Source organism: Megalops cyprinoides, chromosome 14 (genome assembly GCF_013368585.1).
Source record: "Megalops cyprinoides isolate fMegCyp1 chromosome 14, fMegCyp1.pri, whole genome shotgun sequence".
Taxonomy (NCBI): Eukaryota; Metazoa; Chordata; class Actinopteri; order Elopiformes; family Megalopidae; genus Megalops; species Megalops cyprinoides.
Genome location: NC_050596.1, coordinates 25,627,321 through 25,651,678, shown reverse-complemented (window position 1 = coordinate 25,651,678; position 24,358 = coordinate 25,627,321). Strand labels below are relative to the sequence as shown.

The window sequence follows — 24,358 nt, the reverse complement described above, 5'->3', positions numbered from 1 at the left end:
GAAAAGGGCCGGCTGGAGAGCGTTATGCAACATCCTCTTTAGCGTAAGGAGAAGGGGTGACTAGAATCCGAGAGAGGCCGATGTTGGGGGAAAGGGCAGTGTCGTCCTCAGCTTGCTCAAAACAATGTTCAGAATCAAAATAAAAATAATGGTGCTTCAGGGAGAACACAATCATATTTTTATGGATACTATTTTTTATGGATACTACCATAACTTATTACCACAGTCAGTTTGCATAACCCATGAACAGATGTTCATTCACATGTTTAATTTTCTGAACACCTGTCCAAATTTAGTAAATTTAGTAATTTAGAGATTTTTTTGGTATGGGTTTCTTGAGATTGCCAGGATCTCTGCATGATTAGCATATAGCAGTTCAATATGAAGTTAATATCCCTGTTGTGAGGAAAGAAGGGATGTTGATTCAGATTTTAAAATCAAAGGGCCAAATTAACATAAAAAATTAATTATCATTACCAATGTGGGATGTTAGATATATATATTCACAAGGAATATATTCACTGAGATCATCTTCAGTTGAAAGCAGAATTTTGTGAAAACCAACACGTACCGGAATAGATATTGCAATCCATGGTGTGGATGAGAATAGTAAAGCTCATGCTTTAGAACTGACCCCAGTTACAGTAAACTGTTAGCCAAATCAGAGACCTCAAATTGTTGAGGACATAAAGGCTTCTCTCCAGTTTAATGTTCACATTATCTTTAATCAGTAATTTCGTACTGGCATGTTTTTGGTTGATGTTGATGGTTCTACCCAAACTGTTATGTCTGTGTGAATAACATGTGGCTCCTGTGTGCAGCTCCTTCAAAAGCAAGCTAAAATCGGCCTGAAGATTTCCGCACTGTGATGGTAGCCTGTGCCCATTAACTCCACAAAGTCCTGGGGAAGCTTACATCTCAATTTATGCACCTTGAAGTAAGATTAGAGTTGAAATGGCGCTGCAAGTGATTTAAATCCCCTGGATAATGTGTCTGTGTTGACCTGTTCTCTTGGAGGGGGTGGGGGGGTGGGGTGTGAGAGGGCATATAGTGTGCCCCAGACTTATGTGGTTGAGCAGAGCAAGTACAAAATAGGACCCTCTCCAATACATACAGAATTATAGTAATTGTACTTCTTTTCATATCTCTTTCTTTTTGAACTCAAAGAAAAGCCTGCTTTCTTTTTTCTATGGGACAAGTTACAGAGTGTGACTGAGGGATTTTTATCATCATCACAGTCTGTGGACTGTTTGGGTGCTACTTTATTGGAAAATTGCATTTAAAACGGAAATATGCCTCATAACCAAACCACTGTGATGCCTGTAGATTAAATGTACTGGAGTCTCTGAATCCACATTCATGCTGAAAATGCTTGCCAGATGATCCAAAACATTATCAGTTCATATTCATTGAACTTGGGAAAAGCTGCAAAATTGCCATCGTCTGCATGGTCACTATGTCTGTGCATTTTTTAAACAGCTAGTAAGCTGCCGCTGTAGTTATTCATATGTGACAGGTACTCCATAATGCACATGGCGGCGTAATACCTGCATTGTTGTGCTTCTGTTCAAATTGAATTAATGTTAACATTTTCACACGTTTGCATCACAGCAAATGCCACAAATGTGCTGTAAATAATAAAAAGAAAAAAAAAATACCCAGCAAATATCGGCATTAGATTCAGCCCCTATTCGATACCAGCAAATTGGTGGAAAATGTTGAATGAAGTTTTGAACTTGTGTTGGATCGTGTGTTTGATGCAATTTAATCTCCGTCAGATGTCAGCATTCAAACAATGTGAGCAATTAACTGTGCAGTCTGCTGTGCGTGCGGAGCATCAACAGCTCGGTATCTCTGATAGACAGGAACCCCGACCCCTCCGCTCGGTGTCCCTGGCGGCGCTGTTCTCCCAGCGCAACGTTCCAGGATTCCGCGCATTTTTGCTTTGTTTTCACGTTTTCCCCACGTTCTCTGGGCCCCGGCGTGTCCAAACGGAGCCCCTGGAATTCCCCCGCTGGAGCACGTAGACGCCTCGCAGCACAGCTGTTCCTCCAGTGGTAGCCTGCGTAAGGGCCCTGTTTGTTCTGTGTGCGCTGGTGAATTTACGTCACGGCCAATAATCAATCAGTCAAATGGCCGTTGTGGCTTTGGAGGACTTATTTTGGGTATAACTAGAGTATGGACATTACCCTTTCAGTACACTGCATGTTAACTGTGAGGCTGTACAAATATCTAACAGTCTATAGTAAGTGTTCTGTAAGTCCCACTGCAGTTGAACTGCTAAGCCCTGAACAGCCTTCACACAACTGAGCACCTGTTAGTGACCAGGTAAAGACTAAGGAGGGGCATCTGCTGTCAGACTGCAGATTTCTCAGGTGCAGGATGCAATCAATGGGTACCTCAGTGCAGTACCTTGGCCTCTACTGTGAAACCCATAGGATCCATCATTGCCTGCACCATATGCCACAGGGAACATCCTTACCTCTTCCAGAGTCCCAGCATCACCTCCACCACAGGGACCCAGGCCATGTCGGCTACAGGATGCTGAGAGTCAGCTCCGCTGCTGGGCCCAGCATCAGCCCCATGCAGAGCACCCAGGTTTAACGCTGTCCTCTCTCTTTCTTCTCTCTGCAGACCTACATCGGCAGCGTGGTCATCTCCATGAACCCTTACAGGTCCCTGCCCATTTTCACAGCGGACAAGGTGGAAGAGTACCGCAACAGGAACTTCTACGAGCTCAGCCCCCACATGTGAGTCCCTGACCCCTCCTTCCTCCCTCGCAAACGTCTCGGAAACCCTCTTGCCTCTCGGATTGCGTGGGCTCTTGTTAGATACCGGGGCGCAGACAACAAAGGGCTCCTGTATTTGAAAGTGCTGATGCATTTCTAGCAAAATGTCAAATGCAGCGTGAACCGCCTTGCTCATCAGTTCCGTATAGAGAAACGCAAGCAAAGTCGGTCAAGAATATCTGAGCATTCAGTTTGTACAGCGCCTGTCTTATAAGAGTAGGCTGGTGGAGTGATTCCCTTATTCAGAGCAGCCTCCTGTGGGATGGTTGGCTTTGCTCAGTTTCATCAATTCAGCTGTAGGTGTGGGATTATACCCATTCTATTGTACTCCATCCTGAGTGGAATTCTGGAGGAAGCCCACTCTTTACCGAAAAAGTAGACAAAGTAGTAGTAATACAAAACAATGCAATAGTATTGGACTTAAAACGTATAAATCTTGATCTGTTAACACTACTATGTGCAGATTATATTATAAGGTCTCGATGTAGTAGTCGAAATAATTTTATTGCTAATAATATGGCCTGTGTTTCACGTATCAGCAGAAGACAGTATGTGTAATTATACCACTGGTGCCAGGGTTCAGAAATAAACAGTGATGGCTGCAGTTTAAGGAGAGGGTGTGGTGTGAAAAGCAATAAACACGTCACAGACAGGTATTGTGAAACATATTTTAGGTTGTAGTTTCAGGTGTAATGTTGCATTTCAAATCAGAGTAACAAGCACATTTAGACCCAGAGATAAACTGGTTAACTGAGTCAGACATCCACATGGTAGCTTTGCACATAGACTGAGAATGACAAAGTAACAAATATAGCACTGGAGCTCTGAATTTTAATTTTGGGCATTTAGAGAGATTGTGGACTGAATATATAAAATGATTGTTAGATTGTGTCTGGCAGATTGATTTCAGTTACTGTATTTATTGTACTGTATTTACTGTATTTTACTGCATTATGACATGATTGCAACAGTATAAAATGTAACTGTATTAGCACAACTGAAAGCCTGTGTCAACCAAAAATTGAGCCATATCAGTCTGATGTGTTACTCATTCTTGAAGTGATGTTGGTGTCACTGAGGGGGACTGTTGTTGTTGTATTCTCAGGTGACATCATTTAAAAGTTAAAATGTCTCCACTTTAAGATTTCAAGAAGGAAGAAAACGAAATGCATATTCTGTCTGAGAATTTAGCTGTCAACTGTGTGTGTGTGTGTGTGTGTGTGTGTGTGTGTGTGTGTAGGGCTGTATTGAATGGCTAGTGAAGACGCACACAGACTATGAAACCATCTGTTTTTGAACAAATACAAGAATGCATATTTACATGGCTTGTGAGCCTGCTGTATAACCACTAACATAGTGAATGTGAGCTGTGATTAGGTGATACACCACACTCTTGTTATATTACTGAAGTAAGGGAGGTTAAGGTTTTTCATTTCTTTTGAGATCTGATCATATTCATTCAAGTTACTGTCATGTATCTGATTGCCCGATCCGATGGGATAGAAGGTAAAAATGACCTGAGAACAGACCATTCCAGCTCTTGAATCTTTTCTCTCCACACCAGACCTCAGAGAGAGGGGTGAGCTTGTTAATGTTGTCCGTCTCCGCCCCCCCCCCCCCCCCCACCCCATTTTCTTTTGTGTGTGCCCATCTGCCTCTCAGGAGCAGTGCCAAGTACCCCAAGAAGGCCTGCCGAAGTAAAACAAAGGAGTCCACCCGTCAATTAGCTCCCTCACCCCCCCCCCCACACAATTCCTCAGGCCCAGCCGACACGCGGGCCCACAGAAAGGCCAAGAGCCTGATCCCAGCAAGCCCTGCAAAGACAAAGGATGTCTGGCATTGAGACAGGCCTTTTACCCACAGGGTCTGTTCCAGCACATTAAAGCATGCTGTCTTCCTATGCAGTCAACCCCCCCCCCCCCCCCCCCCCCCCCCCCGCACCCCCCTCTCAGAGTAGGCCCTCTCACTGTCATTCAGATGCCCCTCCTCCATCTTTAACCCTTCCCTCACATTCTCGCAGTAGCAGTGCCGGGAGCTTGAGTAGGGACAGATGTGTCCAGCTGTTGTTTTTGGCTAGCCTGGACAAAGAGGATGTCAGGACGTTTCTTTTTTTTTCCAGTTCGCTCTCTCTGTGGTGTTATAGTGAGCCTCTGCCTTGCTTGGAGGCAATGAATCCCTCCTTCCCCACCCCCTGCCATGCCCCCCCCCCCCACCTCGATTTTAGAGTGTGCGAATCTTACCCTTCTCCCCGTCAGGATGCTTATGTCAAGCTTTTATAGAGCTTACGGCCTCTTTTTTCCCTCTGATCTGCGGCCAGGAGCTGAACCCCCTCCAGATGTTTCTGCCATCCTGTCTGGGAAGCAGAGTGCTCCAGTGGGGAGGCAGTGATAACTGAGAGGCTGGATTTGTGGGCCTCAGGGGCACCAGCAGCATTCCAGCAGCGTTGGACAGTACGCCATGACATGGCCGGTCCTTCACGCGCCGTTACGGCGGACGCAGCGCTCCCTCAGCAAACGTAATCGCGGGAGCAGTGGAGCTGCTAAGTTGCTGGGAAGGAAAGGAAAGCGCTTCGCCTTGCAGGCATTTTAAAAGGTCTTGCAGGCCTCATTTTTCCTTCTTGAGTTTCAAGATCTCAAGATTAGAATGAGCTGACCAAGCTTGTAATTACCTTTGTTTATGTTTAAGATGAAACTTGTCTAGAACCTTTGTTGTCTAATTTTGGTCATTATTACTATTATTATTATTATTATTGTTATTATCATTACTACTACTAGATGGCCATAACCTCTTACCCAGGGTGACCAGCAGAGCAGGGAGCTCTAATCTGATCGTAATTACTGCATGTGTTACAGAGCTCATCTGTAAAGCAGGTCTCCACTGCAGATGAGAGCTCTGCAGACCCTGTACTGCTGTAGAGAAAGGGGTGTCTGTGGGCTCCCTGAAACTCCACTCCTGTGGCAGACATGACGGGAAAATATTAAGTCCTCTAATTAGGACCTCCTTTCAGGGGCTGCTTAGCGCTCGTCAGGGCCAGCTATTTACGAAATGGTCCATAAATTGATTTAATCCCTTTGTCTTTGCCATCTGGCTGGACGTTCATGCTCAAAGATGTGGACATCTCAGAATCAACTGAGAAGTCTTGGACTCGTCACCAAGTGACTGAAAAGGATGGACAAAAATCATGCTCTCAGAGCTTCCTGGAAGTGTCGCTACCCAGGAGGCTTTGTGACATTTCCCTCACTTCTGTCCTCTGAGGTTATATAAGTGCGTACATTATAAATTACGACAAGAGTGCTGACATTTTACTAATAAGGTGTGGTAGTCCACTCTGCCTGTGAACTTGTAGGCACTCCACACCTTTCTTTGTTTGTGTCCTCAGAGCAATTGTAGATGATTTTTGAGGTTGGTAAAAAAAATTGCAGTCAGCCATTTGCATTGATTTGCTTATGTTTGTGAGCGTAGAAGGTGCAGAGATATGTATAACTGGAGGGCACAGAATTATTCCAGCTTGAATTCTTTCTTCTTCTCCACAACTCTTTAAAGCATCAGCTTTCTGTCTTTGAAACAGCTTTTTCATGACCTTGCAAGGACTTTCAAAAATGGAGATCACATTGTGGAAGAAAAAAAACCTGTTTTAAAGCTCTGACCTAAATAGAAAAAAGCTTAAAAGATTTAATGATTGAAGATATACTTTATGGTTGTTTATTGGTTGTTTAATTTTTTAACAGTTTTTTAAGATATGCATATTTGTATATAGAATGAATTAATGAATTCATGCTCAGTCATAAAACAAAGATTTTATTCTTTATTCATGTAGTCAAAGGTTTCCAGCAAACTCCAGCAAAGTTTCTGTTTTAACTTAAGAAACCATGAATCATCCCTTTCATCCCTTTGCTGAAGGAGGAAGACTGACCTCTTTCTGGTATTTTACATTCAGCCTGGTTGTGTACAATTCAAGATCAGAATTGAAAGTGTGCTTTACAAACAGAATTAAAAGTTCTTAAAAATTGCATGCCGGTCTACCACGTAGACCCTTTTAATTAAGAGATTATTAATTAAAATGCATAAAAAATGTTTTTAAGTATTGATTTTCTCCTTTTGAAACAAAAATGAATCACCAAAAAAATCAATCATCCCATCAGTATCAGACAAAAAGAGTGCAAGCAGCCCTTGCTATGGTGGAAAAAACACAGAGAGAGCATATCAAGCCAGGGAAAGCAATGGGAATCATAGTGGCTCGTCATAGCTTTTAGGGGGAGGAAGCAAGCCTATTGCGGGATTCAGAGGGAATTAATCACCCCTTCGAAGGTGGCTGTTTATTTTACGATCCCAAACTGGGCTTTCAAAGGTCGCCCGCACAGTAAAACAACCTGATTAAATTAAAGATAAACATTTACTTAGCTTAGCGAGATCCCGCACACACAGCCAACAGCCAGCCAACAAACAGCTCCGGTCCAGGACATGGAGTACTCTTGATATTTGCACTAAACCGTTTTCATGCAAATCTCCATCTCATTTTGAGACTCCTCTAAGTCACTTTAGTCACTGTGTCAGCTCATTCCAGTGTTATTTGCATCACATTTTAATTGAAGCAAGGCCAGGTTTCCCTTGAACATCCTTCGAATGCAGGACCAAGGATTCCAGCCCCTAAAGTTTGATGGTGCGCCATAAAAAGTTTTATGAAATGTAGAGGTGACAGGAATGTCACAAAATAAAGTTATTTACATATTTATGGGTCTCATTCTCTGTTATGATACAGAGGGAATTCTGTAGGGAAAGTTTTTTTTTTTTGTAATAACACTGTGTAAATGTCTTTAAAGTGTTTTCATGAACAGGTTATCAGAAGGGTAACAAAGCTGGACTTTCATACTGCATATCTTTGAGTGAAGACTCTTTGCATTCTTTAGGGCTCAAATTGCTGAACAGCTTCAGTGACCGTGGTCGTCATTCATTCTCAATGTCCTACAAACCCCGCCCAACAGACATGCTCAGTCAATGTTTTATAGGCATAAGCGAATAACCTTGCATTCGCAAGGCCTCGCTCTGCTGGAAAACAGGCCACGCCTCTTTGAGCTGGCCCCTCCCTCCCCTCGCGGGATTGGATGGGGCCGAGAACCAGGGCCATGGCGCTTTATTCGCCATGTGTTAGCATTTTGTCTTTACCCTGCCTTTTCAAGTGGGCTGGACACTCCCATGGATTCACATTGGTTTGACATTGGACAGCATGATAGCGCAGAAGCCATAAGTCATTACGGCTGCAATTTACGACTTTGTTTCTGGGCGGGACTGTCTATTCAAGGGTGCAGAGCATCCAAGGTTATGTAAGCGAAGGGCTGTGATATGGAGACTAAGCTTATTAATATTGTGACTGGAGTCATCAAAAGCCAAATGAGGCCTGAAAAGAATCTGAATTTCCCTAGGAAAATGCCTAACTGTTCAGGTTGTAAAGTAGTTTATAAAGACAAAGATTTTCAGTTAAAGCTATCGATTGCCTCATACTGGGTAACATCTTTCAGTTTCAGGAGCAAAACCTTTGTATTTTTGTTTGTTTTTAAATTGAGGTAAATGTTGTGTGGGTTATCAAGCTTTTCCAGGCCATCCCCCATAGGAGGTCATTTTGCGTTTTTAATGGGGTTTGTACGAAGGGGGCTAATAGCAGCCAATAATTAAAGGAACACCAGGGGACCACCGACACTCATTAGGCCCTGATCCTCATCCCTAATCCACTCTAAATCCACCATGAAAATATGGTCAAGGGATTATTTAGGTCGCCTTTTATGTTTTGTTTTGTGATCTAGGGTTGAGAAGCCATCACCAGTCTAAAGAATGAGTATTTAAACACCCTCTAGTGATTCAGTCAATGCGAAATGCTGTTCATTTCAAAAAGAGAATTGCGCACCTGGCAATGTTTAAATATTAACAAGGACAGTAGGTTGCTTTAGAGAGCGGGGCCAAATAAGTAGCCATAAACAAAACAAACAGCCTGTTGTGTAACCAGTCTGCATCTGCTCTTTAACTTGGATCTCTCTTCCTACCTGCCTAACACTGCTGCAAGTGTTCAAACACCATGCACAGAGTACCCCAACCTGGTACACCATCAGAAACAGGGCCCAAAAAAACACTGGGTCCTGAAACCTCTGCCACCAGGCCTGCTTTGGCAGGGCGCACAAGTACCCCCTCTGAGTGGGTGAAGAATGGTCCAGCGAGGAGGGGAGTGGCAGACCACCCGGGTGAAGTCGCACCTCACGTTTATATGAGCGGCTCTGTAATGGTGCTGGAGCAGGAGATTAAGGAGCTGACAGCTTTTCGCAGGCAATTTGTCTTTCTGCCACGGGGAGTGTCTCACAGATCTAGCCAGCTGGCAAACGTGAAGCTGCACTTTGTCCAATACTATACCCAACACCCAACACGATTCCTATGGGCAGGACGTAATGCGTATCTGATACATTTGCATTCCATATTGTTCTTCTATATGCAAAATTATGGACAAAATTAATTGGAGTTTAGCCTTTTTTATTGCTCGGTGTCTACCCTTCCTTGGTGTTGTTTAGTTTATCTGGCCCTGCTTGTAGCTTTAAGTATTTTGGCAGTGCATGGTTCCAGCAGTGGGGAGCAGTTCATGCTGAGCAGTAAGATTATACATGAGATTAGCCAGTAAGGCTTGACTATTTAACCTCACGTTGTTTCATAATTACTGGCGATTGACTGCTATTTCCACTGACTGTTAAAGTTTGACTGCTTGTTTGCAGAATTTTATGGTCTAAAGCCATTTTTGTGATTTTATTGCTGCCAAGTTTCACTCGCTTTTTACAAACTATGTGTTCACTTAATACCCAAGTAAAGGCTGTCTGGAGTTTCAATTTTCGATTCAATTTTAAAAATGCTTTCAATTACTTTACACCAGGGGATTATGCAACTTTTAGTCAACTAAATAAATAGTCACAAGAGGAAATACTTAAGTAAACTAAAGTAATACTAAAGTAAACTGAAGTAGCCTCAAGGCTTGTAAAATCTGGTTATTAGTGATAGTGCTATGATTCCACAGTCATATCATAGAAAAAATCCAGAATCCTTTATTTATATCATATAGTCATGCTATTTTAAGTAGTTTTACTTCTCATGATCTATTAGTACAATTTTGGTTATGCTCACAGCTTGGTAGGTTTTGAATTTTCAGCTTGAATGCATACACTTCTGTTCTTTTGTGCTGGAAGTTGCTCTGGATAAGAATGTTTGCTAAATGAATGTAATGCAGTGGTTTTAAATGGCCAATGAGGGCACATGAGCCATAATATAAATGTGGTCTTATATGAGATTAGGTACTAGCACCAATTCATATGATATGTGTGGATAAAGGCATGAGGAATGATTGTTAATCTGGATAGGGTTACAGAGAGAATGACTTGGGGAGCCAAAGATTAGGAGTAAAGACCTTGTCTAGAATTCATGTCCAGTTTATTGGAAATGTCAAGGATAGGTCATTGTTGGCACTCCCTTGTGTTTTGTGCTGATACAGGGAGTTTCCTGTATTGCTGTGGGCTGTAGCATGAGGTCATATCAGGGACTGAGTGTGAATGAGTTAGCAGTTTATTTTCATCGGCGGGCAAACGGGAGTCCGTCAGTGACGGGGTCTCACTCAGGCTTCGTTTGGCCACCTCTGAGCTCACGCCCCAGTGCCAGAGGCAGTGCTTGTCAAAGGCATTGTGGGAAATGAATTTCTTAGTACAGCGTTTCTCAGACCTCTCCTGGAGCGCCCCTTGTCCTACATGTTTTAGATCTCTCCCTGCACCAACACAGCTGATTTAAATGATCAGTTTGTTATTCAGCAGCTTCAGGAGTTCATAATGAGTTGATCATTTGAGTCAGCTGCGTTGAAGCAGGGAGAGATCTAAAACATGCAGGACAGGTTTGAGAAACGCTGTCTTAGTCACTCATAACCTGGAATTAGTCAGTGAATGCTTGACTGTAGGTCTCCGCGAATGTTCCACGGCACTGCACTCCGTCAAGGAAACAGAATATCCACTCTGATTTTGAGTCTTTGTTTCTGACTCCTCCTTCTCTCATGCCCTGAGAGGGCTGATACCCCAGCTCCCAGTGAGGCTTAGTTGCCTAAAGAAGAGGAAGGAGAGATGGGTGACTGCTACTGTTTCTCTTAACAAGTGAGCCTTCATTGGAATCAGAATCACACACGCACGCACACACACACACACACACACACACACACACACACACACACACACCCACATCACTGTAAGAGCTTCCCTTCCATGCAATATCCTCATGTCTCTGTCCTCCTTCTCAGAACTGCAGGTTGGGCCTGGGGGCGATCGTCCCATATGTCTCACCTCATCTCAGAATTCACATTCCCTACTTACCAGTTTGTATAACCCCCCCCTGTGGAGTTACTCCTACGGTGGCTGTCAAAGGACATGTTTAGATATAGCTTGTGAGGAAGACCTCTCCCATACCAAAAACTGCTTTGGGAGCGTCCTTTGTTAAAGGTGTTCCAAACAAAAGCCAATTTCACACTCAAAATTTTCTCTTCTAAAATTATACTTTTGAATTGAAGCTTAAATTTCTGTACCAAATTTGTATTTCCTTTGAGGCATTTTTGTCCTTGATGGTGGATTGTTCCAGTGTCAGCCCAATTTAAGATGTTCTGTTTTAACCGTGGGTCTATTTTTCTAATCGTCTGTTCGTTTAAGTTTACTGTCCCTCACATCATCCGGTAGTCAGTTACGGCTCAGCACACGGCTCACTCACTCCCACAGCTAAATAAAGCTTCAGTCAAAGAGTTAAATAATTGTTTGCATGTTTCTCAGTGGGTTTGTGCCATTGTTCATTTCACATCAAAGCCAGAAGAACGAGGACAACAAATGTTTCAAAGTGAAGAGCGTGTCCCATCACCCGTTGTGTTGACAGTATTAGGTCACCGCATGCAGAGGGACCCACGGTCAAGCCTCCAGACACCATTCCTCGAATGTCTCCTCACACTGACTTCCAGACTCTTGCATTTTCCCCTGTTACTGACCATTTGGAATAAATGTAGAAAAGCGAATATGGCATTAATTGGGCTCTGAAAAGCCTGAAGATGTTTCTCATTGCTCGGAAACCACTGGCGCCATGCAAATGTTAGGAATAGTTAAAGTATTAAGGGAAACTGATGAAGGGAGGAAAGGTTTAAAATGGCAGGAGTAAGAGTGTAGTAATACTAAGTGTAGTTATAATTCCAGCAAAAAACCAAGCATTTCCCTTATAGCTCACCTTCCCCTATTTGTGTAGTCTTATTGTAGGGTGTGTTGTACTGCCATATTTCACTTACGCATCAGGTTTGTTCATTTGTTGACGCATGTGTGTTATTAATCTTTTTGTTTTGTTATCACTAGCTGTCACAGCACTGTCTGAGGGGATGACGTATGTTTGGATGTGGTCAGCAGTGTCCTGTACGTGCTGTTTTTCACGCAGCTTTATCGGATATGCTTTGGGCTGGATAAGAGCATATGTTAGATGATGAAAAAGTAAAAATATTAAGCAATAATTCCATCCAGACCCATTCATTATTCCTTGCACTTTGTGTTTAGTGTCATTTTGACTGAGGTGTGTCTTTGAAGAGTGAGTAGTCTCTGTATTTCCTGTACATTATAGGAAACCCCCTAAAGTGATTGTTTTACCTCCAAACTGAAAACAATGGCCCAAAGAACATCAGACTTTTAATCATTAAACTTCCAAGTTGCCTTATCCCGCTAGACTTCCTCTTACCTATACTCTACTCTTATTCCTCATTGTTTTTCCCACCCTGTTGTATAGAATGATGTTTCAAGTGACTGTGTGCTATCATAATTTGTTGAACGTGTTTTTCCGTATTTCTGGGTGTGTATATTGTAACTTGCACTGGGATAAAGGATGTGGACTAGGATATTGCTATGTCTGTGCTAATATTTATGGTCTACATTGATCGCTGATAAACAAACAAAATGGATAAATGATCCCTAAGAAAATGTGGGGGCATTGTAAGTAAATGTTTTGACAATCATATTAATTATTCTCTCATTGTATAATCACCCTGTGAACACTGTCTGGCAAGGATGGTTTAGCCAATCTGTGTTGTCAGTTACCGAGCAAGTGATCAAAATTGCCTGTTCAAATGAGGACCAGAAGGCATTACAATCCATGGCAAGTGGCCAGGAAACCAAGGATGTCCATCATTTCAGACACTCTCTCTCTGTGTCTGGTCTGATGCGGTCTGTCTCTGGTGTCTGTGACCACACCTGCTCCAGTGCACAGAGAAAGCCCTGAGAGGCTATTATGAGACACAGCTGCTGGCCACCTCGCTTTTAGCCGTAATTGAGTCCGATTTACTGTAGAGAACAATCAGCGGCCATTATTGAGAACCGGTGATCTCATTGAGGCAGGCCCTGCTCTAAAACCAAAGTAAACACGCCTTCAGCAATCCCCCTCCTCCCTAAAAAAAAAAAAAAGGGAATTACTTGTATCTATGGCAACTGACCCAAACAATCAACCTTGGCAGGTGCCTCACATTCAGAGAAGCATGCCCACAAAAGCAACCATTAAGGCAAATTCGGCAATACAGATGGCCCAGCCTGTGGCTGGCCAGCTCAGAGCTGCTAGGGGCACAGATTGCGGCGGTACACTAAAGAGGCGGGCAGCTGGCCCTCCGCTGGGATCGGGTTACACCCCTGTGTAATGAGGTAATGAGGTAATGAGAGCCCAGCGGTGCGCACTCGCCTCGCCACTTCATCCTGCTGCTATTGAGCGCCGCAGAGCGCCACCGGGGGCATTGTTCGCCGGGGCACTGTAGCGTCACGCTAGCTCTGAGCCGACCACAAAGCAGAACCGAGGGGGGTTTAAGCTTTCTACAATTCATCCTGCTGCAAGCCCCTGGGCTCTTTCTTAATGTGAAGCTTAAAAAGCTGTAGATGTAGTGCCACACCAAGAAGCACCATGGTGCAAGGTGCTGTCAGGAATCATTTTCGGAAATTCAGTTTTGCATTCATCTTTTACACATATCCAATTTCATGATGTTTAGTATATCTGAAGTCATGATGTCTTTAATTACTCTGCTGCTGGACAGGAACTACGCAGGGAAGTACACCTGGTGTTTTCATAGGTTAAGTGGAGAGGGAGGAAAAATAACAACAGACAAACTAGCCCAGGTGCTTTGTCTGGGAGCGTTTGATTTTACTCTGCATCTCTAACCACACAGCCTACGTTCCCATTGGCTGTCAGGGCTCGGCCCACACACCATTGTTGTGGTCTGGCTTCAGGAATAAAGAGGTTTGGCGGAGAGGGGGAAGTGACATGCACCAACAGATCAAAGCGGGAGCGTGGAGGTCACGCTGCAGATAGCGCTCCACTCTGACCAGTTCTCCCGGCCTCACAAGCAGATAGGGTGGCCAGGCAGGGGGGAGTGCTGCCTTCTGATAAGGATAACTCAAATATCTGCGGTATTAAGAAGAGGGCCATTAAGCACCCCCCACCCAGGCAGTCCCAGTGGACAGACCCATAACCCCCCCCCATAGCTGCTTCCTGGATACTGGACATCTGGCCCGTGCTGAGAGTTTCGGGTATTTGATTAAGACCTGGGTATTTGATTAAGAATTGTCAGGTCAAGGATGGTCGAGTGAATATAGTTCGCCAGATGGGGATGGGTGAATATTGTCACAAGATTGACTCCATGCAAGTAAGCACGGTAAATTACATGACATTATTGTCATTTAGCAGGCGTTCTTAACCAGAGCGACTTACTTTGGCTACAGTTTTATCCATTTATACAGCTGGATATTTACTTAGGCAATTCTAGGTTAAGTACTCGGTTAAATACCTTACAACAGCAGTGGCATAGCAGGGAATCAAACCAGCAACCTTTAAGTTACAAGTCCTGCTCCTTACCATTATGCCACAATGCTAATGAGCAATAATGTTTGCCAGCAATTATGTATCTTTACTATGTTTACCGTATGCTAGTGCTGCGGCTTGCCTTGCAACAAGGAGAGAACTCCTGATGGTGCTGGATTAGTGACAGTATTTGCTACTGAATCATAATGAGGTAGTAAACATTTCTTGCATGCTGTGTGAGTAAGTTGGGATAAAGTGTTCTTCTGGGGCTGGCTGTAGAGAGGGGTGTTTTGTGTTCTTAGATGCCTCCCTCACGATCATTCCACGGAACAGTAAAAGCTGTTTCCAGCAGACAGATGGGACTCTGAAACCTGATCCCTCTGTATACACACGGACATCAGCGGGGTCTCCCGACCCCAGATATACCAGCCCTCCTTATCAGAGGATCCTCTGTGGGTCAAAGGTCAGAGGACTGCCAGCTGCATGTCTGGTGGGGGTGACTGGGTATGGGGAGCTGTAATCAGTGTTTACCAGTACTCTGGATGCTTCAGTCTCCTTGTTCTGTTCACACCTGTCACACATATCCCAACCCAAAGTTTTTCTGTGACTGATTAGTTATGATCATTGCCATAGCTTATATGTTCATAATAGAAACGTATAATGCATATTATTTTGTAGCCTGTAATTGAGTTAGTCTACGAAGCAACTGATGGATTGCAATCTTGGTAGGGTAGAAATTTCCAAGTGCCGTGATTGGAGTTACACCAAGCTGGATGATCATTTAAAAAGGGAAAGAGTTAGATGGTGATGGTGCTAGTGGTGTAGATGATACTATGGAACATACATTACATTACATTATTGTCATTTAGCAGATGCTCTTATCCATAGTGACTTACATACAGTAGGTTAAGATTTTATCCATTTATACAACTGGATATTTACTGAGGCAATTGTGGGTTAAGTATTTTGCCCAAAGATATAACAGCAGCACCCTAGCTGGGAGTTGAAACAGCAACCTTTTGGTTAGGAGCCCTGCTCCTTACCGCTACAACACAATTCTGCCCCCTATACTGGAATGTGACCAAATTTTAAAAACTACAAACAGTAATTGTTGTTGGTGCAGGAAGCTGGTTATAGAGGGAGGAGTGGAGTTTAAGAGAGGGATCATGCAGATGTTCTGTGCAGCAGCGAGATGTGGTGTCAGGCTTTCCTGATTGATGGCGTTAGACATTTTACCGATTGGCAAAACATGAACGTGTGCGAGATTTACCCTGGCAGTGTGATCATTTATCCTGTATGGCAAATGTTCCAGCTCTGCAGAAAGGTACAAAGTCCTATTTTTAATCATGTAATGTTCCATGATCTCTGGATACAGGCAGAGGTCTGTGTCCAAAAAGCTGTAAGAGGTTGATGTTAAAAGTACTGGAGCAGGAGGGTGTTCAAGATTAACAACCTTGTCAGGGGTCACTGGTTTGACTTGGCTGTTCAGTGTGAGATCTCACACCCACGTGGAGAGAGGCAGCTCCTTTGTCCAGAGAGAGGGCCAGATGTTTTGGTCTATCATCACTGCGACCTCCAGGCTTCAGTCCCGGCCTCTTCTTGTAATCCTGTAATATCCTGTTAAAAAAGTCAGCCAGGGATGATTTTGTGAAGGAGATTTTTTTGGTTATACCAATAGGACCCAGTCCAGCACTGGAAATAGTGGTACAGGTTTTTTTTTATGTCCAGCCATTTCCTTTGCTTTAAGTTCCAGGTTGAGTCATCAAAAAGTCCCCCTTCTTAGTGTTAACTGTGGACTTGGATCTACGCTGCACTCATGTTCCAAGGGTTAGAATGATGGTGCTATGGCAGGGTAACCATGGGGCTACAATGACATCATGATATTGTCCCTTTGGACCCTGCCGTTTCTCTTTTCTTTGAACTTTGAGCTCTGATGGCCATAAAGCAAGCAGAGGACAATTGAAGAAGGCAATAAGGAAACAGCATCTAATATTTGCTTTTTAAAGTATGCAGAGGATGACAAGATAAGACTGAAAAATTCACATGTTTTGTAACGTTATCCTCAGGCTAACAAAAGACACTGATCGGATACAGATAAATGACCACTTCAGGGCCTTAATGTTGTGTTCTGAACACTTCATCAAAGAGGTGCATTTCAGGGATCTGGTCGTGTTTTGCCGCTACTGATTAGATCCAATCAGCATGGCCATTTTGACCTCACACTTCAATCATATCTCAAACATTCCAAGAGCTTCTGTTCCTACTGTAAACACGCATAGTCCACAGCTGCTCTTATGGAGATAGGGGATGCTAAAAGACAATGAAAGGGACAAAATCCCCCCCCCCCCTTCCTACTAATTTGCTGCACTATAAAATTCAGGAAAAGCCTTGGTTGTCATGCCTCCACTATCAGACAGCCCTGCTAAACTGGAACTTGCCATGAAATTTCTGGTCCCATAACTCAAAACTCATCTGGGGCCAAGACCATGGGTGACATAATGACATCACATAGATTTGAATTTTTGACTTTTTTGCTTGCCCTAACAAGTTAAATATCTGTCAGTGCCCTCATATAGATTTGTAACGTCCCTGCATTGTTCTCCAAATCTATGAAAACGTTCTCTTCAGATCATGAACAGTGTGATTTGAACGTTATCTTTTTGTACAGGTTGCATAATTTCAGATTACACTGTAACTTGGTGAAGAATGACTGAATTGATTTCCAGTCTTCAAAGACTCTGCCCACTTCGTGAACTTTGACTCTCAGAAGGAAAACTCACACTTGCCACTGTCACACAGAAACGCTTAACAAACCTTACTTTACGGTCATTCACACGGATTTCACTTATTTGTGCAAGTGAATGTCTGAGATTCCTGTGCTTTTCCATGCTTTCAGAATAACTGCACAGGATAACCGGAGCCTCTTTACATGGGTGGGTGAGGCTAGCATTGCACAACTGTAGCATAGCAATCAAAAGAGTTTTCTATTATGCAAGTTTCACTTATCTGAAGTGCAGTCCTTCTGTGTAAACCACTATACTTATGCTACACAAAGGTACAGGCTTGTTAAGGTGCTGTAAGTGCACCTATTAAATCTAGCTGTCAATCAAAGCAAACCTGTGGTTTGTCATTTACTGCCACTGATAATCTGGATAGATTGTGCAGAAGTCTGGACTTGTTACATCTGTAACTATTTTACAACCTAATGGTTGTTTTGAAACACACTGTCTCTCACACACATCACACACGTGTTTTACTCATGAATTGTATGTAATAAACACAGTGTTAACGTTTACATATGGATTTATATCAAATATATATATATATATATATATATATATATATATAGCAAAATTCATAAAGTGTAATTACCTCTCAGGTATCAATTCTGCTTAAGTATTGGAATTTAATAGCTGCATAATTTGTTCATGGTGAACCTGGGATTGAATGCAATACTTTTAATCAATTGCTCCTGCTTGTTCATCAGAAAACACAAATGACATACTAATCTTTTATTTTTGGACAATGCCTGAGGTAAAAATAGGAGTAAATTTAGTGTTTATCCAGTGTGGACGGTAAATTGATTTCTACCAACAATCTCAATGTTAAGACCATGGATCACTATCCATGTGAGTCAAATGTGTTTGCTTGTCCAGATATTGCCTCAATAACAGTTTCAATTCTTATGGTATTTTGTTTTTAAAAAATACATTTCTTATCATGACTTGTTACCTTGACAAGAGAAAGTCAGTCTGTTTTTTTAAATGTCATAGACAATGTATTTATTTCATGGCTCACATTCCCTGGTATGACCTTGGCTTTTAACCCAACACAGCTGATAAACTTTGACCTCTGATTTTTATCGGGGTAGTAAAATCAGTCGCCTCCAGCCCCCTTCATAGCTTTTCTGAAGCCACTGAACCAAAAGGCAGTGATTGCATTTACCTCCATTTATGTTGCCTCAGTTAATCTTCAGGTTCATAAATGTTAATGATTATCCTCATTAGTTTGTCATCATATTAATTTAATCGTTATTATTATTCTATTGTACATCATATTAATCTTTGAATTCTGCCTATATTTTTCTTACTCCAGCTATTTTAAACCATTTCTGTCATTTAGGCTGTGTCTTTTTCAGCAATTTCTTTTTCCTCTCAGCACCACAAAACACAATCATAGTTTCCAAAGTGCAGCACTCATAGTAATAATCGCCTTCTTTGGCAGGCATTGCAGCCCCTGACACTTGGTGTGGCGTGGGTCTGCAGTATTTATAGGACCCCCACCCCACCCCCCGTGGCGGAGACCCTCTCTCTCATTTCCTGGAGTGGTGCTGTGTAAACAGTCTCTGCCTGTTGCTGAGGTGGAAGGGGGTTACCGGGGGGGGGGAGGGGGGGGTTTGGGCGGCCTGCTTTCGGTCCCCCAAGCCACAATGGCAGCGTCTGTAGTCTGGAGCGGGCCAGCACCATGCCTGTCACACTGCAGGCCGGTACGGGTGTTTGGGGGGGGGGGGTCACGCCGAGGTCACCGCCCGCAGAGACATGTCAAGTGATGCTGCGCTCATCCGAGACGCAGCGCTCTCTGAGGCCCTCTTTGTCCCTCGCCACCCGGGACGGCGCTAGGAAGCACGCGTCTGTGTTTGTGTCTGTGGGGAAGATGGCGCGCGGCCTGTGTGCGCGTACACTTTATAGCGGGAAACTTTAACAGATTTCACCAGTCTGGACCAACTCAGTGAAAAAAAAAAACGTTGAAAGCTAATTGAATTTCAGAGAGGACAACAGCTGCTTCTTTGGGAATAAATGAGTAGAAAGTGGAGGATGTGCTTGCTGCGGGGAGTCTGTTCAGCTGAGCACACAGGAGCCAGTGTTGGGCCCCGGGACGCAGGCAGCTGTATGCACAGAGGCAGGCGGCCATGTCCGTTTGTCCGGCAGCCAGAGCAAGGATGAAAGACAGACACCCCTGTGCTGTCCCCCAGAGGTATGGCCCAGGAGATCGCATAGCCTGCTTGCGAGTCCATGCTGGCCAGTGTGCGTGTCCCAGAGGATTCTGGGACAAGGGCTGCGTTGTGGTCCTAATGGTGAGGGGCCATTCCGCGGGTCAGTGTTCTAAAAAGGCTTCTGCAGTTTCCGTTCCACAAAGGAGACCTACTGGACTGAAATCAGAACCTTTCTGAAATGTGTAAAACCACAAAAAAATGGCCTTATTTGGGTAAGTCAACTATGTTCTGCCCCGTGGGATGCTGGGTAAATCAACTATGTTATGCTCTGCGGGATGCTGCGTAAATCAACTATTTTTTGCCCTGCGGGATGCTGGGATAGGGGTCACTTGCCCATCCTAGTGCTGAGGTTTTGCTATCAATAGACCACAGTGCTACTAGTGATATATATGCAAATGAAAACCATTGGTTAATTCACAGCTATAACTCTTTTTTTGGGTAGGGGATTGATGAGAGAGGACAGGGGTCTTCTGATAAAGACGTTGCAACTCTCATAGTGGTGAGTGTGTGCCATGCAGCTAGAGAAGTGTAGTTACATCTGTATGAGGTTGGACCGTGTGAGACAAATGCACCTGGTTGCTGTTGTTGAGATGTTGATTATCTAGACCAGCTAAGGGTTCCTTGTGTCCTTCCTGAAAGGTGTCTAGCTAGCTGCAGAACAAACTATTCAGTCTTTCATTACACTCTCAACGCTTCCTATAGTAAATTGACTGCAGGCTGCCACTTCCTGGCCATGGTCAGAGGGTCAGCAACAAAGGGCTTCCTGGAAGCGTCCTGGCAGGGAATCAGAAGTAGACGGTGGCCTAAGCACTGACCCAGAATCTGCTAACCCGACCCCAAATCCTCTTACGTTTAGACTTGAAACTGATCCAGGGTTAGCGTTGTGGCAGAGACAATGCAAGGTATCTGCTTCAAACTGTAGGGCTGGCCTGACTGGGGAAAGCTGAGTCAGTGCTTTGAACAAGGGAGCTCAGACAGGGAAGCAGTAAAGATATCCTGAACGGAGAGGCTAAAAATAGCTTGCTTCTCCCCACTACTCCCCCCCCATGCCTCCTTCCTGTCAATTGAGGATGTGGGGGACCAGTGTGTGTGGTTGGGGGCCAGGTAGGGGGGTTCCCTCAGACCAGGGGCTGGACATGCACACAGGGCAGGGGGCTGTTCTAAAATGTGTGCACTGTTGTGTTGGTCTACAGGCTGATATCCAAACAACATTGTTTCCATTAGTCACTTCTTGGGGGAACATTACATTTACATTGCATCTTATCTACTGCGACTTACAGAGGTTACAGTTTTTGCATATTATCAATGCGACAGCCTTTCAGTTAGGAGCCCTGCTCCTCACTACTATGCTACACTGCCACCCTAAACATCCACTAAAGGTGGAAATCCCAGAGGTCAGCTGTTTTAGTAGCCGAGTATGCCTTTTTATATGGTTCTTGTGGCTTTTCTACAACTCATTTGTCACCTCAGCGATGTTCGGCTCCCCCCCCCATGCATTTCCGTTCTAAAACAAAATCCACATGATGTCCCTCATTCGCATGTTATATACCCAAACCTTCAGCCACACTTAACAAGCACTGGAATACCAAGGTTTCTGAAAGATTACTGTCTACCATTACCCGTAGTCCCTGGAATAAGTTGCTGGTATTGTTGCACAGAGTACAGAATTTTTTTCTCTGTCATCACCTTAGTCAGCACCATTAAGTATTTTTTTCCCAGCACATACCCCCTTGTCTGGCTTTTTTTTTTTTTTTTTCAAAAAAAAAAAAAATGAATCAACATTTTTGCACCCAGGATCCCTCAGGAATCTGTCTTAAGTAAATAAAAATAGCCAGCTCTGCACATATGGAAATGTGAGCGAATCAGCACTGTCAGCAGACACTTTTAAGGATGTTGCTTTGATAGGTGCCTGATGTTGAAGCCTGTGGCTTGAGAGACTAATATATTAACAATTCACAAGGTTTTCCTTGCCAGGACGGGGGGTGGGGGGAGGGGGCAAAGAATCAAGACAGCACAATCAAAAAACAACTATAGTTCCTTACAAAAACGTCCTGCATCAACACCAAAGTTCATAAGCAATCCCATTATAAATTGGCTTGTGCTGTAGGACATTTTTGATCAAAGTTCTAACTGCGTGGATGGGCCTGTCTTCCTCATTGTGTCAACTGCCTGTTGCCTTATTGAAGCTGAGGGTGTCAGTCTGTGAGGATGTCAGTCTGTAGATGCTACATGCATTGCTTCTGGCTCTGACCGCTGGTTGGTCAGGAAGGAGCTGAGATGAGTCAGCTAATCCGGATGCCAGTACCTGTGGGAGGGAGGCCCACCCTGGTTCTGACGTATCCACTCCTTGTCCCGTTTTATGACCTTGTCCCAGAGCCACCTGGTCCCGTCTTCAGGAGAAGGCAGGAAAGGCTGCTTCCCCACTAGTACAATTTGAGCGAACGAAGGACTTCCTTTAACTCAAACGCAGATGGAGCTAGCAGACCAGGACAGCATCCGGTCAGGAACAACGGCCACATGAGTCAGCCAAGGGAGCTCCTGAAATGGCTCTTCCCAGCTGGAATGTTTTTTTTACAAAGTCACTATCATTGTAGCATTATGCACGTGTTGCCACAACATTACAACAATGTTGAGACATGATCTCGTGAAAGCCTAGGGTTATTTTGCAACCATAACCGTAACCATTCTATTAGCCCACAGTTTTGGGAATGCTGTGTAATGTTATGTAATGCATTTAACAGACACTTATCCAGAGCAACTTGCAACACAATAGAACATAAGTGTATCCATTCAAGTTAAATGAGCAACATTAAAAAAAAAAAACTGCAACCAACTGCATCATTCTAAGATTATTATTAGCCACCATGAACTGAAAGCTTTGTTTGATGTGATAAATGCTCATCATTGCTTTAGACTACCACACTCTGATTAGAATTGGACATTCGGCCACTGATGAATCAGAAGGAAAAACACAGTGTAAACATCTGGTAGAGTTTAAGATCCACTAGGCATTTAACTAAACTTGCATATTAAAAGCCCATGTAGCTGTTCTGAATGCTGCAGAAGATACCAAGTTTGTCAGTCCTTAGTAGTAGGTCAGTACACACAATTCCTCCGATTTCCAGCCTCTTGAGACTATGACAGCATGAATTGAATGTACAGAGGAACTCTGAATGAGCAGAGAGGAAGACACTCCTCCTATTCCTCTGCGGGCTGAGATTATAGATCTTCCTCTCCCTGCATGTCTCTCCTTCTCCCTCTCCCTGGGCTGGGAGAGAGCAGCAGAGGATATTTTCTGCAGCTTGCCTCATGTGGCTGTGGCTTTGGGCCCGGGGTGCGAGGAAGTATAAATTACAGGTCTTAGACTCACAAACTGTGCAATCTGGAAGCGCGAGGCAGGACTCTTATAGCTGTCCTCCTCACTGGTGGGGCGAAGCCATTGGCACACCGGCCACCCATTTCCACATCCCTGAGGATTGCACACAATTGTTCTCTTGAGCTGTGCGTACAATAATGGAACGGCTATGCCTCTAAACGTCAACCCCCCACTCTTTTGTCAAGGGGTTTTGTGTGTGTGCGTGTGTGTGAGTGTGTGTGTGTATGTGTGTGTGTGTGTGTGTGTGTGTGTGTGTGTGTGGGTGGGAGGAGGGGGGGTGGGTAGTGGGGGGGGGTGTTTGATTGTTTCGGCGTATGATTGTTTTTCTTTCTCTCGCTTCATCCTCTTGATTATACATAATGGCAACTAAGCAGATGTTCTCACTTTATTTCAAATTTCCTCTCCCTCTGGAGCACGGGAGTGGCAGCGGTGTGGACAGTAGAAGTGTGGATGGACTGTAGAAAGTCCTGGGATTTCCTGGCCCTTGAGCACGGGTTGATGTGCTGACTTTTGGGACCACGGTGACCAATAAAAATCGAGCCCCCTTCAGGGTTTTTTAGCACCGTCAGGTTTTTTTAGTCTGTTTTAGGGCCCTTTTCCGTCCTCTGGAGAGACTCCCCAGACTCAGCGTGCGGGGCTATTCATATTGTGATTGGCCCATTCATATTCATATCACCCAAGCCTGTTGATAAAGGCAGCTCTTGGAACACGCTGGGAGGACGTTGTGTGTCACTTCAGGCGAGGACTGGTGATTTGGCATGCATCCAAGATCCACCCTACCCCCCTCAAATGTGGGTGTGTGCTCTTGCTGACACGCACGCGCACACACATACACACACACACCCCTTTGCAGGACCCGTTAATTGTGTGATGATTGTCCTTTGTTGGTTGGGCTCTCATCTGGCGGCGAGGCTGTTTTCACAAAGCAAAGACATCTGTTCTGGGGCGCGCACATTTCGGCAGTGATGTAATGTCCCGTGCAGCTCCCTGAGAACAGCGGGTTTGGCGGTGGGGGTCAGTGGCAGCCGGACTGGCCCCCAGCCCCTGGCCCCTGGCTCATGAGTGTACTCCTGCCCCTGTTTGAGCTCTGATGGGACTTTCCACCAGTACAACTGTGCCTGCATATCACCCTCTCAGCACTGCTAATGTTGTCTTAATAATGTGGTCTATGTTACATAAAAACATTTTTTCCAAGTTTTCCCAATTTGCACATATGCCAGGGCTCTTCAAAGAGTAGTGATAGGCAGATATAGTCCTCAGAATCTTGTTTGCTTCAGAGCTCTCATATGAGGTCATATCCTTTTCATATAATGATCTCAGTCACACAACCCTTACATTTTCTCA

At 44.1% G+C, this 24,358-nt stretch overlaps 1 protein-coding gene across 4 annotated transcripts in view; it reads left to right on the top strand.

The window, feature by feature from the left end:
- myo1b (myosin IB) overlaps window positions 1-24,358 on the top strand; it is a 96,309-nt gene that overhangs the window by 19,598 nt on the left and 52,353 nt on the right. For all 4 annotated transcript variants that reach the window (XM_036544725.1, XM_036544724.1, XM_036544723.1 and 1 more), the window contains exon 3: window positions 2,635-2,750. In XM_036544725.1, the coding sequence (XP_036400618.1) occupies window positions 2,635-2,750 (116 nt within the window). The remainder of the gene's footprint in view (window positions 1-2,634; window positions 2,751-24,358) is intronic.